At 41.2% G+C, this 14,459-nt stretch overlaps 1 protein-coding gene and 1 long non-coding RNA gene across 2 annotated transcripts in view; both read right to left on the bottom strand.

Annotated features, from left to right (window-relative positions):
• Positions 1-5,718: 5,718 nt before the first annotated feature.
• The window catches only part of LOC121166480 (tryptophan--tRNA ligase, mitochondrial-like), a 75,291-nt gene continuing 66,550 nt past the window's right edge, over positions 5,719-14,459 (bottom strand). Inside the window, exons 3-4 of the mRNA XM_040995609.1 lie at positions 13,436-13,516; positions 5,719-6,345 (exon numbers count right to left, since the gene is read on the bottom strand). Coding sequence (XP_040851543.1) covers positions 6,256-6,345; positions 13,436-13,516 — 171 coding nt within the window. The 3' untranslated portion in view covers positions 5,719-6,255. The remainder of the gene's footprint in view (positions 6,346-13,435; positions 13,517-14,459) is intronic.
• Positions 7,562-8,032, bottom strand: LOC121166481. Its single transcript, XR_005885421.1, has 2 exons — positions 7,823-8,032; positions 7,562-7,716 (listed from the first exon to the last, which is right to left on the bottom strand). It is a non-coding gene; the product is annotated as an uncharacterized LOC121166481 (long non-coding RNA).

Genomic DNA, 14,459 nt, shown 5'->3' with positions numbered 1-14,459 from the left:
AATCGAAAGCCAGGACCCAAGAACTTCCTCCAGGTGCAGGGTCCCAGCCTTTTGTGCCATCCTCAACTTCTTTCCCAGGCCACAAGCCTGGAGCTGGATGGGAATTGGAGCAGCCAAGACATGAACAAGCACCCAAATGGGATCCTGGTGCATGCAAAGTAAAAATTTAGCAACTAGGCCATTGTGTTGGGTTTGGCCATCTTCTATTTTTTTCCCAGGTGCATTGGTAGGGAGCTTGATCAGAAGAGGAGCAACTGGGACTTGAACCCACAGGGAATGCCAGCACTGCAAACAGTATCTTGATAAGTTACATCACAATGCCAGCCCATACATATTTTTTATAGACGTATAGGCATAGAGTATAGGTTGAGCATTTCTAATCCAAAAATCCAAAATGCAAAACGTTTGAGCACTGACATGACTCCTGCCACCATATGCAGATTTCCAAATTTTTTTTCAAAAAATTCAAAATCTGAAACACTTCTTTTCAAACATTTCAGTTAAGAGACATTCCACATGTACTAAAGACACAAACTTACTGAAAGACAGTCTCCAAATTCATGATCATACTGGATTCTAGTGTTAGTTTTGGAGGAGACAAGTGATCTAAGTTACCAATAGACAAATAGCTCACTCCAACCTTTTATTTCCTTTGTGATACAGAAATCATTATGGTGCTAACCTTATATGGCTGCATCAAGGACTAGAAAGTATACTGCTTGATAGTTAGAGCTCAATACCTACAAGCCACTGGTATTATTTTACTTATATGAAAGGCAGAGTGACAGAAATAGATCTTCCATCTACTGGTTCACTCTCTCAATGGCTGTAACAACCCAAGCAAGGCCAGAATGAAGCCAAGAGCCAGGGATTCCATGGGTCTCTCAATAAGTGAGAGTACCTGTATCATCTTTCAATACTTTCCCAGGCACACTAGCAGGAAGCTGGATCAGAAACAAAGCAGCTGGAACTAGCTGCTAGCATCATTATATGGGATGCCAGCATCACAGGTAGTAGTCCAGCTCACTGTACCACAACATTTGTATTTTATTTATACGCAAACAACATTCATGGTTGATATCTGACAAAATGAAAGACAAGTGTAGGAACTGGTGCAGTATGTTAAGTGGCCACTTGCGGTGTTTGTACCTCATAGCGAAGTACCGGTTCTATCCTGGCTGCTTTTGGTTTGCTCCAGCTTCCTATTAATGTACCTGGGAGGCAGCGGATGACAACTCAAGAACTTGGGTCCCTGACACCCACGTGGGAGCCCTGGATGGAGTTACTGGGCTGCTGGCTCAGCCCCAGCTGTTATACTCATTTAGGGAGTGAATTGGAGAATGGAACATTTCTGTCAGTTTGTCTCTCTCTTTCTCTCTGTCATTCTGCCTTTCGAACAAATACATCTTTTCAAAAAGATCAATTACACGATGATGAATGTACTACACTGTAAGAGACCCTGGGGTAGGACACACAGAGGCTTTTCTCAAATAGAATCATTTCCTTTTCATCTTTCACAGCGAACTCATACAGACCAATATTGAAGCATAACACTAGAGACAGTCACAGAGCTGAGCAGCAACTCTGCCACGGTGGAAGCCTACTTGAAACTGATAATTCATGGATCTGATTGTGTAATCCCCAAATTGGCTCATTACAGGAATTCTGAGAACTCTGTTAATTGAAAGCAAACAGGGACAGGACAATAAATGCAAGAGCCAAATGCAGGGACCTGGTAGTGGATCAAGGAGTGTTTATTTCTTCTTTCTGGGTCAATAAATAAATGCAGGAAATTCTACAAAACGGTGCTCATCCATTGCTCTCTTCTGCATGGAGTGGCTCAGTGAGCGGTAACAGTAACAAGACACTCCTCACCGCATTCTCCTCAGAGCCCTGCTCTCACTGTCCTTGCACATGGCTCATCCATGCAAATTCCTCTTTTCTGGCTGGACTCTGCTACCCTTGTCTGGTAACTGTATGGTGGGGCTGAATCTCACAGGTCACTCTGATTTCCCAAGCCAAATTAGCCAACAGAGCAGGTTAAGAAAGCAATTACAGTAGCCCATAGGAAATCACAATGGACTGCAACTAACACAGAAAAAACAATTACAATAATCAATACACTTTAAGCACATCAGAATGAATATTTCCACATGTCAAAATGGTTCCAGATTCATAAAGCAACCAAACTAAACAGAAAACACATTTAGTTTTCATAATGATGCGGCATGCATTTTGCCTGATGTTGGATCCTTGCCTTTTTCTTCCAATTCTGCGGGGAACTGCCTTTTTTGAGAAAGGATTAAAAAATTTTAATTTTTTTCACCTGGTCCCATTGCTGCACTTGGCATTTTCATCTGATTTCAGCTTGGTTGTTTCTAGCCTCCTCTCCTCTCCCCTCCCCCCCTGTAATTCATCTTGGCCTTTACTTCCCATCCATTGAGTTTACACTTTACATTAACGCAGCCTGTCTTTGATTCTACGCACTTATGGAAGCTTATGTTTTTCACATTCCCAACCCCTCTCCTTTGCCTTCGTTTCCCTAATAATTTAGTGCTGTGCTTTAAAAATTTATACCCTACATAATGATATCCATATTAATAGGTCTACTCTTTTTCTCCATTTTTTCCTCTTACCCTGACTGTGCCTTCTCAGACACAACATAAAACAAAAGTCTTTCATAATTTTGATTGTTATAACTTCTGTCATGTAATAATGCGTCTGATCTTCTCTGGTGACTAAACCATTTTTCTTTTGCTTAGTTCCTTATTGCGTCTACGTTGACTTGGGATCCACCCCACCCTCTGGCAGCATTAGTGTCCAGATGAATAATCTTTGCCTGTGTATATGTGCTCACAGATTGGCTCTCCCTCTCTTCTCTCTCTCTTTTTTCTGCGACTTTTTTCAGCTGTGTTTGTGAAGATTTAGTGCTGCTGCCTTCAAACAGCCTAGCCAGGATGGGATTTTGGTGGTGTTTCTCCTGTCAAAAAGGATAAATTCCCTATTGCGGGTGGCTTGCTGGGGATTCTGGAAAGCCTTCTACTTCAGCGATTATTTACTGAAGAATCTCAATTGGGAAAGGGCTGGTGCTGGGTGCAGATGGAGATAGAATGAATGCTGACCTTTCCGAGGTGTGAACCCTTAGGAGGAGCGGTAAATGGAATAAAGCTACGCACTCTTCTAGCTGGACAGGCTGTGGCACTGCTGATCTCAATGACTGCCAGCCCATCAATGCTGTGCTGTAACAGTCAGGGGGTCTCAGGAGAAGTGAGTTATCCAGTGTGACGAACAGACTGCTGCTATTGAGGACATCAAAAACTCCCTCACAAGCAGCTTCCCTTGCCCTCACGCACAGCCAGTCCTCTGCGAAGGCTCAACAGTTTCACCTCCTACATATCTTTTTCATTGGCCTACTTCTTCTCTTCACTGTCAGGGCCAAAGTCCAAACCCACACCTTGAGTCAGTCTCTAATTAAAATGCTTCCAGCTACTCCTACAGCATATTCCTCGTATTTCAATCAGTTTTCTTTTGAAAGGGTAAGTCACATCAAATGCATTCTGCCCTTAAAAATGTACAGGTCACTTCTCACTGTTCTTTGGAGAGTTTTTTAATGGCATCACAACACAACTTTCTTCCTTTTGGGCAGTCTCTTGATTTTTAGGGACCAGAAGCCTGGACACTAAGTTTTCAGGTTGACCCTGCAGTGGGGTTCTAGTTTACTGCAGGTTCTTCCCTAGGGGCAGGAAACAAGAAAGAAGAGAAATAACTGCTCAAGTATTGCGTGGTGGGTAAATGCTAGTAGAATGCAGAAGCCGAGGTTTGACTAGCTACCAACTGGGATCTTGTAAAAATCCAGGCCAGTTGGCCACATAGAGTACGGATGTAGTTAAAAAAAAACTAGGAGTCTCCAAAGCATTCACAAACTCACAAACTCTTAAGACAGCTCCCCCAACGTGTACTTTCAATGGAACTGCTCCTCAACAGGGTGACTCACTTCTCTATAGTTTCTGACCAACCATTCAACTTTCCACGGGTTTTGTTCTTCTCATTTGGTTTGTTGTCTCTGGTTATTCAGCTTCCTGGGGCTTTTGATTCCTTATTTTTAAAATGTCAGTTCAGCTTCTGATTTCTTTATCTTCTTATCATCTGTCCACATTTTTCCACTTGGTCAAATTCTTGCAAAAGAGAATCTGATTAGCCCAGGTAATCATTCTTATCTTTATCTGAACACTCGAAGTTGCACTGCTCTGAAAGTTCATTACTTTATTTAGAAAACGGGAATAATATACCTATCTAACTCATAATTCTTTGAGAATCCAAACAGCTAAGGCATATACAATATCTACTGTGATGTCTGGTCCATCGTGCTGAAGTTATGTTAACTTTTTCCACCCTTTGTCATCAGGGTCATGCAGTGTGCTGTTTTCTCAGGCACTAAACAAGTATTTGTTGTCTATTAATAAAAATTATGTCTGTGTATGAGACAGGGAGACATAGTCCTATATCTCAATGTATATATGAAGTGAGAAGAAGAGAGAAAGCCAAAGGTGGTGTCAGTCCTCTGCTCCTGAGTTCCTTATGAAGGTTTGCCAAAACAATTACACAAACACTTTATAGGCTTATCTGGAAGGCTCCTCTTTCATGCTTTCCCCTTAGATTTGGTCACTGGTCCACCTATAACTGACTTGAATCAACCTTGTATGAAAAGGCCAGAGACTTGCTGATAGAAAAGACACAAAGGTTTTATTTATCGTTCTATATCCACCTAAATAACTATACATAACATAAATGTTCACAGACATGTTGTCTATGAACTTTCTCAAAAACCCAGAAATACTTGAAACACAATAAAACAAAATCTCCAAGTTTTTCTTTTTAATCTCTATTACAGATACAGCAATAGTATAGGCTGAAAATCAGAGCTGGATTGGAATCTTGTCTCTGATACCTATTATCAAATACTTAAGGAATTCCTAAATTTGAAAGGAAGGCTGTTAAAAGATAAGAAACATACACCAGCAGAGTAAGAGCTGCAGTGAACCAAGCTGATTTTATTTTAGTCACCTACATTTGTAGAGTCCTGGCAGCTGTACAAAGTGCAGGGGATGGCTAGCCTCTGATGTATGTTTTAGAGACCCTCAGGTGGCAGCTGTGGCTGTCAGTAGAGTGGGCTGGGAAAGGTGAGGTTACCCTGTATTGAGTCAGAAGCCTTTCAACCTTATGGGTGTAATACAATAGCCATAGGTGGCTATTTAAACAGAATTTAACAAAATTCAAAATTTAATTTTTGTCTCACTAGTGGCAGTCCAAATACTCAACAGCCATTTGTGGCTGGTGGCTTCAAGATAAGAAAAAGTGGTCACAAATAATCTTTGTAGGGCCCGGCGCGGTGGCGCAAGTGGTTAAAGGTCCTCGCCTTGCACACCCGGGATCCCATATGGGCGCCGGTTCTAATCCCGGCAGCCCCGCTTCCCTTCCAGCTCCCTGCCTGTGGCCTGGGAAAGCAGTCGAGGACAGCCCAAAGCTTTGGGAACCTGCACCCATGTGGGAGACCCGGAAGAGGCTCCTGGCTTCGGATCGGCATAGTATCGGCCCGTTGCGCTCACTTGGGGAGTGAATCATCGGACGGAAGATCTTCCTCTCTGTCTCTCCTCTGTGTATATCCGCCTTTCCAATGAAAAAATAATAAAAAATAAATCTTTAAAAAAAAAAAAATAATCTTTGTAGTCATAACAAGTTCTACTGAACAGCACTGTACTATCAAGTCAAATCGACAAGAAATACATATTTTTAGAGAACTGAATATTTAATTCTCACTGGGGAAATATATCTGGCACAGCAGTTAGGAACAGAGACTGTCCAGAAACTTCCTGGATTCAACTCCAGGCTTCAAACATTGCTAGCTTCAAGACCTGGGAATATTATCAAACCACTTTGAGCCTCACCATCCTCATCTGTAAACTGGATGATCACTGCACATAAACACACTGGATAAACTCTTGAGAAGATTAATGTGTACAAAGCACTTACAATAGTTTCCAATACATATTCAGTATTATTTAAGTATGAACTACGAGTAGTACTAGTGCCTTGCTGACATATGCTTCTATAATTTAGTCCCTAGGCTTGGGGGTTATGCATGGATTCATGTGCCTTATCCTCTCTGTGTTCCTTTCCCATAAACCAACACTTGCTGACAGGTGATAACACTCCTTGTCACCGTGGGCACCCATGAGACCGGGGTGGGCTCTCTCCTTACTTGTACACCAGAATGTCAGCTGCCTGAAGGACTGGGTATGTGAGCAGACCCACGCTTCCGTCATGCTTCTGCTTACCAGTCTTCGCCTGTTGGGGTGAAAAGAGGATGGAAAGAGTTTGACTTCAACTTAGTTATATTGCTAAATTAAGAATTTTTTATGAAAGATTCATTTATTTGAGAAACAGAGTTAAGAAGAGGGAGAGGGAAGGACAGAGGCATCAGCTCTCTGCTGGCTTATTCCCCGAAATGACTGCAATGCCTAGGGTTGGGCCAGGCTTAAGCCAGGAGACAGGAGCTTCTTCTGGGTCTCTCCTGTGGGTACAGTGGCCCAAGTATCTGAGCCAACTTCTACTGCTTTCTCAGGTGCATTAGCAGGGAACTGGATTAGGAGTAGGGCAATCAGGACTCAAACCGGCACCCACATGGGACTCTGACATCGTAGGAGGTGGTTTAACCCAATGTCACAATGCAAGCCCTATTAAGAAAAACTTTTCATGAAAGATTTATCTGTTTATTTGAAAGACAGAGTTATAGAGACAAAGAGGGAGGAAAAGACAGTGAGAAATCATCCACCCACTGGTTCACTCCCTAGGTGTTGGCAATGGTGGGAGGTGGACTGATCTGAAGCCATGAACTTCAGGGCCTCTCCTGTGGGTGCAAGGGCCTAAGTACTTCGGTCATCATGTGCTGCTTTCCTAGGTACAATAACAGGAAGCTGGCCAAGACTCAAACTAGTGAGACTTGAACCTGCACCCACATGGCATTCTGACATCGCAGTGGTGGCTTTACTCCCTATGCCATAGTTCCAACGCCAAGCCTGGTGTGATCTGAAGCTGTTTGCGCTAATGCCACATCTCAGTTCCTTTCAGCAACGCTGGTCTTGTCTGCCTGCTTGTCGCCAGGCTTGGTAGAAGTGAGGAGAGCTGGCTTCACCTCTGTCACTTTAAAGGAGCCTGCATGGCCACTCTATTTCTTTCTTATTTTCTTAAAGCAAGAACAGGGTTTTTCTAGGTTCCATATCAGATGAACTGCAGATTTCAGACAAGTTCAGAAATCATCATGAAATTAAATTTCGTCAAAGTAACATGAGTTAGCATCAAAAGCCTTATTGTCTGTGAAAACCTCCAAAAAAGTCACACATCATGTCGTTGACCAAACTGTAATAATTCTTTACAATAACATTTAAGAAAACTTAAAAGAAACTCTAAACATTGAAAAATAAACAAAAACACACATCATGACGTTTAAAAAAAGGTGTAACTAAGAAATCTTAATCTCACCAATCCTATCTTGGTCTGTGGGTTATTAAAATGTCTAAACATTGAGGGCAAAGTAACTTTCATCAAGAAAATAGGTTGTACAGACCAAAGTAATTTCCTTAAAATTTTTTTTTATTAGAAAGGGAGAAGCATAGAGACAGAGAGAGTCAGGGAAGGATGGATAGCTGGCTAGACAAACTGAGTGAATGATTTCCCTTCCATTGGTTCACTCCCCAAAAGCTCTCAATACTCGGGCAGAAGCTGGAAGTTGGGAAGTCTGATATTTGGGTGTCTGTGTATTCACTCATTGAGCCACTACTGCTGCTTCCCACACTGCATGTTAGCAAGCAGCTGGAATGGGGAACCTAGCCAGAACTCAAACCTAGGTACGCCAGCAGATGTTGGCATGTCAGACAGCATCTCAACCACTGTGTGACATATCCCTCACTCCAAATTTCTTCTTCTTCTTTTTTTTTTTTTTCAGAAGATTTATCCATTTTTATTGGAAGGCAGGTCAGATCTATGGAGAGAAGGAGTGACAGAGGAAGGATTCTCCATCTGCTGATCCACTTCCAAAATGGTTGCAAAGGCTGGAGTTGAGCCAACCTGAATCTAGGAGTCAACAGACTCCTATGGGTCTCTCGTGCAGATGCAGGGTTCCAAGGCATCGACCATTCTCTACTGCTTTCCCAGGCCAGAGCAGGGAGCTGGACAGGAAGAGGAGCAGCTGGGACATAAATCGACACCCATATGAGGTCCCTGCACTTGCAAGGTCAGGATTAAGCCATTGAGCCATTTGTCCCCAAAATAATTTCTTAATGGAGAAGAAATACTAGAGGTGATTTCAGAAATATTTAATCATCAGCTATATAAGAACTTTTAGCTTCAGCTGAACATTCCTGGCTTATAGTTTGGTTTTCTCCCTTCCTCTCTCCTTCCTGCTTTCCTTTCTTCTTTTATAATTTGGTTTTCTGAGCGAAGATTTGAAAGGAATATTGTGTATGTGTGTATCAGTAAATTTTATTCATTTAATAAATGCAAACATACTGCTTTAGAATCCAACTAATACAGGACAGGCCAACCAACTGTTACATCCTGGTACGATTTTGAAAACCAAGTTCAGTGGTTCATAATTCAGTAAATCAGTCTTCCTCTAATGTGTGTAGCCACACCCTTTAAGGATGCATTTGAAAAAGTAAAAATTTCTCTCTTCAACCATCTTAATTTCAGTGTTCCATAATTTAGTCACAAACAATTTTCTCTGATTATATCTCAAGTAGTTTCTAGCTTACAGCTAGTAAGGAAATTTGAAAACTTGGTCATATAACTCCTTCAACATGCCCGCTAACAGCAGGGTTCATGACAAAGGGCAATTCACAGTTCACTCTGAGTAGGGACCATGAAAGCTTAATTTGTATATGAGCAAATGGAAACAGAACCCAATTTCTAAAATTTGCTACTGTGCTAGATTTATAGGATTTTTATATTAGCATACTTGGCCTTGAAATTACAAGGGAAGAGGGGGGGATATGGAGGACATTAATATTTATTGAGTGCTTATTATGTTCCCATGATGCCTTACATATCTGTTACTCATTATCCTCCAAACAACCTTGGCCTCAGCAAACCCAGCCCCATCTTTCATCCTGCTGTTCTACTCTCACTGACATGATCCAAATCTTACCAGGTGAGTCTATCAGATTCTCCCCTAACACTGGAATTCTGCACTTGGCACACTTTCTTATGACTTTTAGATATGTTTCTTCCCAAGCAGACCGCAAGCCACAAGAAGGGACTGCTGAATGCCATCACTCCAGCACCCAGAATGACACAAGCTTAAAGGCAAGAAGGACAAGAGTAGCAGTTACATGCCCTGACACAAGACTGGGACTGACATCCCTGTTTTCCCCCACAAACACAAAACGATGGACTAGGGGAAAGGCTTTTCCTCAATATTATTGTGCTTGTTTGAAATAGTGGGATCAGATCTCATTAAATAGTGGGATCAGACCTCATTAAATTGGTATTCAGTTCCTATAAGCAGGATTTCCAGCATTAAACTTAGTGTCAGATATCATGATGCAATGGAAAAGCCAGGCCTAAAATGAACAACCAAGAAAACCCAACATGGTAGAGAACATTACAAATGTCATTTCTAATTTCTGGCCAGTAATGAATCCATAACACTACCAGTCATGCCTTATTTATTCAGTGTTTGTCCAGGATGCTGTAATCACCTGCCATAGCCTGGGTGGCTTATAAACAGCAGAACTTCATGTCTCAGAGCTCAGAGGCTGGGGTACCTATGATTAAGGCAAAGCTCAGCATCTGGTTAGGTCACTCTTCTTGTTTTGTCAACAATGTCTGGGCATGTGCCTCTCTTTCATAAAGGCATTAGTCGCACACAAGAGGGCTCAGTCCTTACAATTTAATCACTAAAGCCCCTGCCTACTTCTTTTTTTTTTTTTTTTTTTTAAAAAGCATTTATTAATTTTATTTTAAAGGCAGAGTTGCTCCCCAAAAGGCTGCAACTGCTGAAGCCACGAGCCTGGAGCTTCCTCTAAATGTCCCATATGGGTACAAGGACCAAAGGGCTTGAGCTATCTTTTGCTGTTTTCTGAGGTGCGTTAGCAGGGTGCTGATTTGGAAGTGGAGCATCCAGGACTCAAACTGTTGCCAATATGGGATGCTGGCACCAAAGGCAGAAGCATAACCTACTATGTTTCCCTATGCCTTCTAACCTAATTCCATCAAGTTGGTGGTTGGCGGGGCGGGGGTGGTTTAACAGAAGAATTATACTTGGGCACTGTCACTTTAAAGTTTTTTGTTTTTTTGGGCCCGGCGGTGTGGCCTAGTGGCTAAAGTCCTCGCCTTGAATTTGCTGGGATCCCATAGAGGCGCCGGTTCTAATCCTGGCAGCTCCACGTCCAATCCAGCTCCCTGCTTGTGGCCTGGGAAAGCAGTTGAGGATGGCCCAGGGCCTTGGGACCCTGCACCCATGTGGGAGACCCAGAAGAAGTTCCTGGATCCTGGCTTCAGATCAGCATAGCATCGGCCGTTGTACTCACTTGGGGAGTGAATCATCGGATGGGAGATCTTCCTCTCTGTCTCTCCTCTCTGTATGTCTGACTTTCCAATAAAAATAAAATAAATCTTAAAAAAAAAATCACAAAGCATTAAATAAAAAAGTTTTTTGTTTTTTTTCTGTCCCAAGTGAAGGCTTCTGATCACTAACTTCTATGGAAACCAACGGTCCTAAAAATATGCTTGAAATAGGCTTGAAGCTGAGTTAACGTTGGCATGGGGCCCACCTAGCTTGGAGTTATCCAATTGTAAAAATAAACGAAAATAAAGTGCTATGAGTTATCCAATTTATCTTCCTCAGCTGAACTTCTTTAAAAAGTATGGCTTTGAAAAATTAATTTTATTATTCCATGAAACAGTTCCCTTCCTTCTCAAGATCCCAAGCCCCCACTAATTTCTCCCATGTCATCACAATAGTACAGTCCTTCACAATCAGTCATAAGTCCATCATCCTATCAAATAAGTATATCTTGACATTGTAAGCATGGACAGTGGCAGAGAATCCAACATTCTATTGTCAAGATACATTCAACAGTTTCATTGGAAATCCATCTTTGATTTGTAAATAGAGATACATATTGCATTGTATCTTTACATCTGTATGTGATAGTCTCTACTATACAGTTACTATACAGTCCTTTAAATGAAAAGCAATAAAAAAAAATCAACAAAGGAAAAAAGCCACAAAACAAAATCGACTATTTATCTTTCTCAGCTTAACTTCTTAGAAAAAGTGCAGTTTTAATTTTTCTGTGGGTTTGAACTGCTGCCTGGATTCAACTTATTTCAATGTTAAATAAAATATGTTGTCTCTTCTGCCCACAATGAAAACAATGTTTTCTCATTGTCAGTTAATTCCAGTGGGGATAGGAGGCAACAGCAGGGTCCAGCAATCCCGAACTTGTGATTGTTAATTAATTATAGGTTGAGTCATTACCAAGTCCATCCAAAGGTAACTGATTCAACTGGAGATGGAAATGAACAATAAGATTTTTTTAAAAATCAAAACAATCTTGATGAACACTTTTACTTTCTATTAATACCCTGAAACATAAAGCCTGAAGATGCTATTTCATCGATTTTGTTCCCTATTACCCTACAAAATTCTCTTATGAGTTCCAAATGCACAAATAGGCAAAGCTATCCTGAAGAATAAAAATCAAGCTGGAGGAATCACAATTCCAGACCTCAGGACATACTACAGGGTAGTAGCAATCAAAACAGTGTGGTATTGGTACAAAAACTGATATGATCAATAAAACAGAATAAAAACTCCAGAAGAAAGCCCACATATGTACAACCAACAAATCTTCAACAAGAGAACTGAAAGTAATTCAGGGAAAAAGGCTGGTCTCAACAAATGATACTGGGACAATTGGCCAGCAGGTCGCAGAAGTAAGAAGAACTCCACCTGTCACATCATGCAAAAATCAGTTCTTAATGGATTAAGGATCCAAATCTGTACCTAGAAATGATCCACCTATTGGAGGAAAACATAGGAAGCACTCTAATATACAGGCATTAGGAAAGTCACCAAAAGTATAGGATGTCAAAACTAAAATAAGTAAATGGGACTACATCAAACTAAGAAACTTCTGTACAGCAAAGGAGATGATCAACAAAGTGAAGAAGCAACCAGCGGAATAGGATAAAATACTTGCACACTACACAACAGACAGGGGACTAACATACAGGATTTACAAAGAGCTTCAGAAAATCAACAACAGTAAAACAAACAGCCCTGTGAAATGGGCAAAGGAAATGGCAGACATTTTTCAAAAGAACAAATTCAAATGGCTAATAAACATAAGAAAAAATGCCCAGGCTCCCTAATTGTCAGGGAAATAAACAAAAAACACACTGTAGTCCCACTTAACCCCACGGAGACTGGCCTACATTGAGAACTCTAACACCACTTGCTAGTGCTGACGTGGAGAGAAAGGTGCCCAACGTCAGTGTTAGTGGGAGTGTAGGCTAGTACAACCACTTCGGAAGTGTGAAGAGTGCTCAAAGAACTGAAAGCTGATGACTCAGCTTTCCCTCTCCTGGGAATGTATCCAAAGGAAATGAAATTTTCATATGAAAAAGTGACCAGTAGTCCTATATTTGGAGCAGCACAATCCACAATAGTGAAGAAATGGAAACAACCCAAATGTTCACTGAAAGAGAAGTGGGTACAGAAGCTGTGGTACATCTACTCTATAGAATATAGTCAAGCCAATAAAAAGAATGGAATTCTACCATTTGTAACAAAGTGTTCCCAACTAGAGAGTTTTGTCCCAAAAGAACAAATATATTTTCTTCTGATAGAGGGCAATCTTCATGCAAAATACAAAAGAAATAGGTATATAGGTAAACATGTATGTACATATAGTCTCATAGATGAATTGTATAATGGAGACTAGCATACGGGAAGTGAAGATATGCTACAGTATGCATCTCCACTCCTGAACAGAAGGAGGACTCCCAATGAAACTGTTACATATACCTTGACAATACGACAGATTTTCTACCCCTGCCTGTACCTATAATACCATCGTAATTATACTATTGTAGTAATATGGGGGAAATCATTGGGAGATGGAAAATGAGGGGGGAGGAAAGGCAGGTGGAAGGGGGAATCCCTACACCTACAACTAATGGAAAATAATACTAAAAATGATTAATTTTTTAAAAACAGATGCTATTTTAACCATTAGGAGGTAGCATGGCAGTGGTTGGGAGACAGATTAGAAGGAGAAGAAATTCATGATCCTCCGCCCCCCCCCACTTTAACAGAAAATAAACAAAAACACTTTTCCTTCTATTTATTAATTAGATCACTGGCATTTACCTTCCACTGGTGTAAATGCTGTAACCGAGGCAATCTGACCATGCAGGTAAGGATCCAACTTAACTGTGTGTGTTCAGGTACCTAAAGAAATAAAACACAGCGTTAACAGAAGTGACCAATAGTTTTACACACGTGAGAAAAACTACTAAAGACAATGGATATATTCTTCAATGGCTGAAAACAGCTTAATATATCAACAGATAACAAGTGAAAGGAGATTTTCTCCAAATTCTTGATTTTGTAGATTAAGAAGAAATCATAAAAGCCTGCTGACAGAATAACAAATTTAGTGTTGAAAATCTCCTCGGCACCTTTTGCAATAGGGTGGTCAGACTCCATTTTAGCATCTTCAGTGAGAGAGTTCCACTGTGTTCCAACTGCGATGTTAAAAAGCCAGTTACTGAGAAAACACACACACCCCGCGCCTCCCATCTAGCTCCCTGCTAATGATCTGGGAAAAGCAGCAGAAGATGACCCGAAGTGTGGATTCCTGCCACGTTTATTGGAGACCCATGCGAAGCTACTGGCTCGTGGCTTTGGTCTAACTCAGCTCTGTCCATTGTGGAAATCTGGGGAGTGAACCAGCACCTGGAAGATCTCTCTCTCTCTCTTTCTTTCCTTCATCTCTGTTCTTCCCTTTCTTTCTTTAACTCTTTCAAACAAATACAGTTCTTTTTCTAAAACAACTAAATATTTAAATCTTCAGCTCTGGAGTGATTTGAAATTTAGGAAGCACATTTTCATGCCATCAAATACGCATTCAAAAAGGTTCTTTTTTTTTTTTTTTTTTATTATTGTTGCTTACATTGTATTATGTAGTACAGCTCCATAGGCGCTGGGGATTCCCCCCACCCCTCCCACACCCCTCCCCCCATGGTGGATTCCTCCACCTTGTTGCATAACCATAGATCAAGTTCAGTTGAGATTCATTGCTTGCAAACACATGCCTAGCATAAAGTTCCGTGTCCTATTGTCCAGATAAGTTCAGTGGCCTCTTGGGGAGACCTTCTATGGTCTGAAGATA

Source organism: Ochotona curzoniae, unplaced genomic scaffold (genome assembly GCF_017591425.1).
Source record: "Ochotona curzoniae isolate NIBS_2020 unplaced genomic scaffold, NIBS_Ocur_1.0 patch142, whole genome shotgun sequence".
NCBI classification, from domain to species: Eukaryota; Metazoa; Chordata; class Mammalia; order Lagomorpha; family Ochotonidae; genus Ochotona; species Ochotona curzoniae.
The sequence above is the reverse complement of the archived record's forward strand: the minus strand, read 5'-3'. Positions and strand labels throughout refer to the sequence as shown.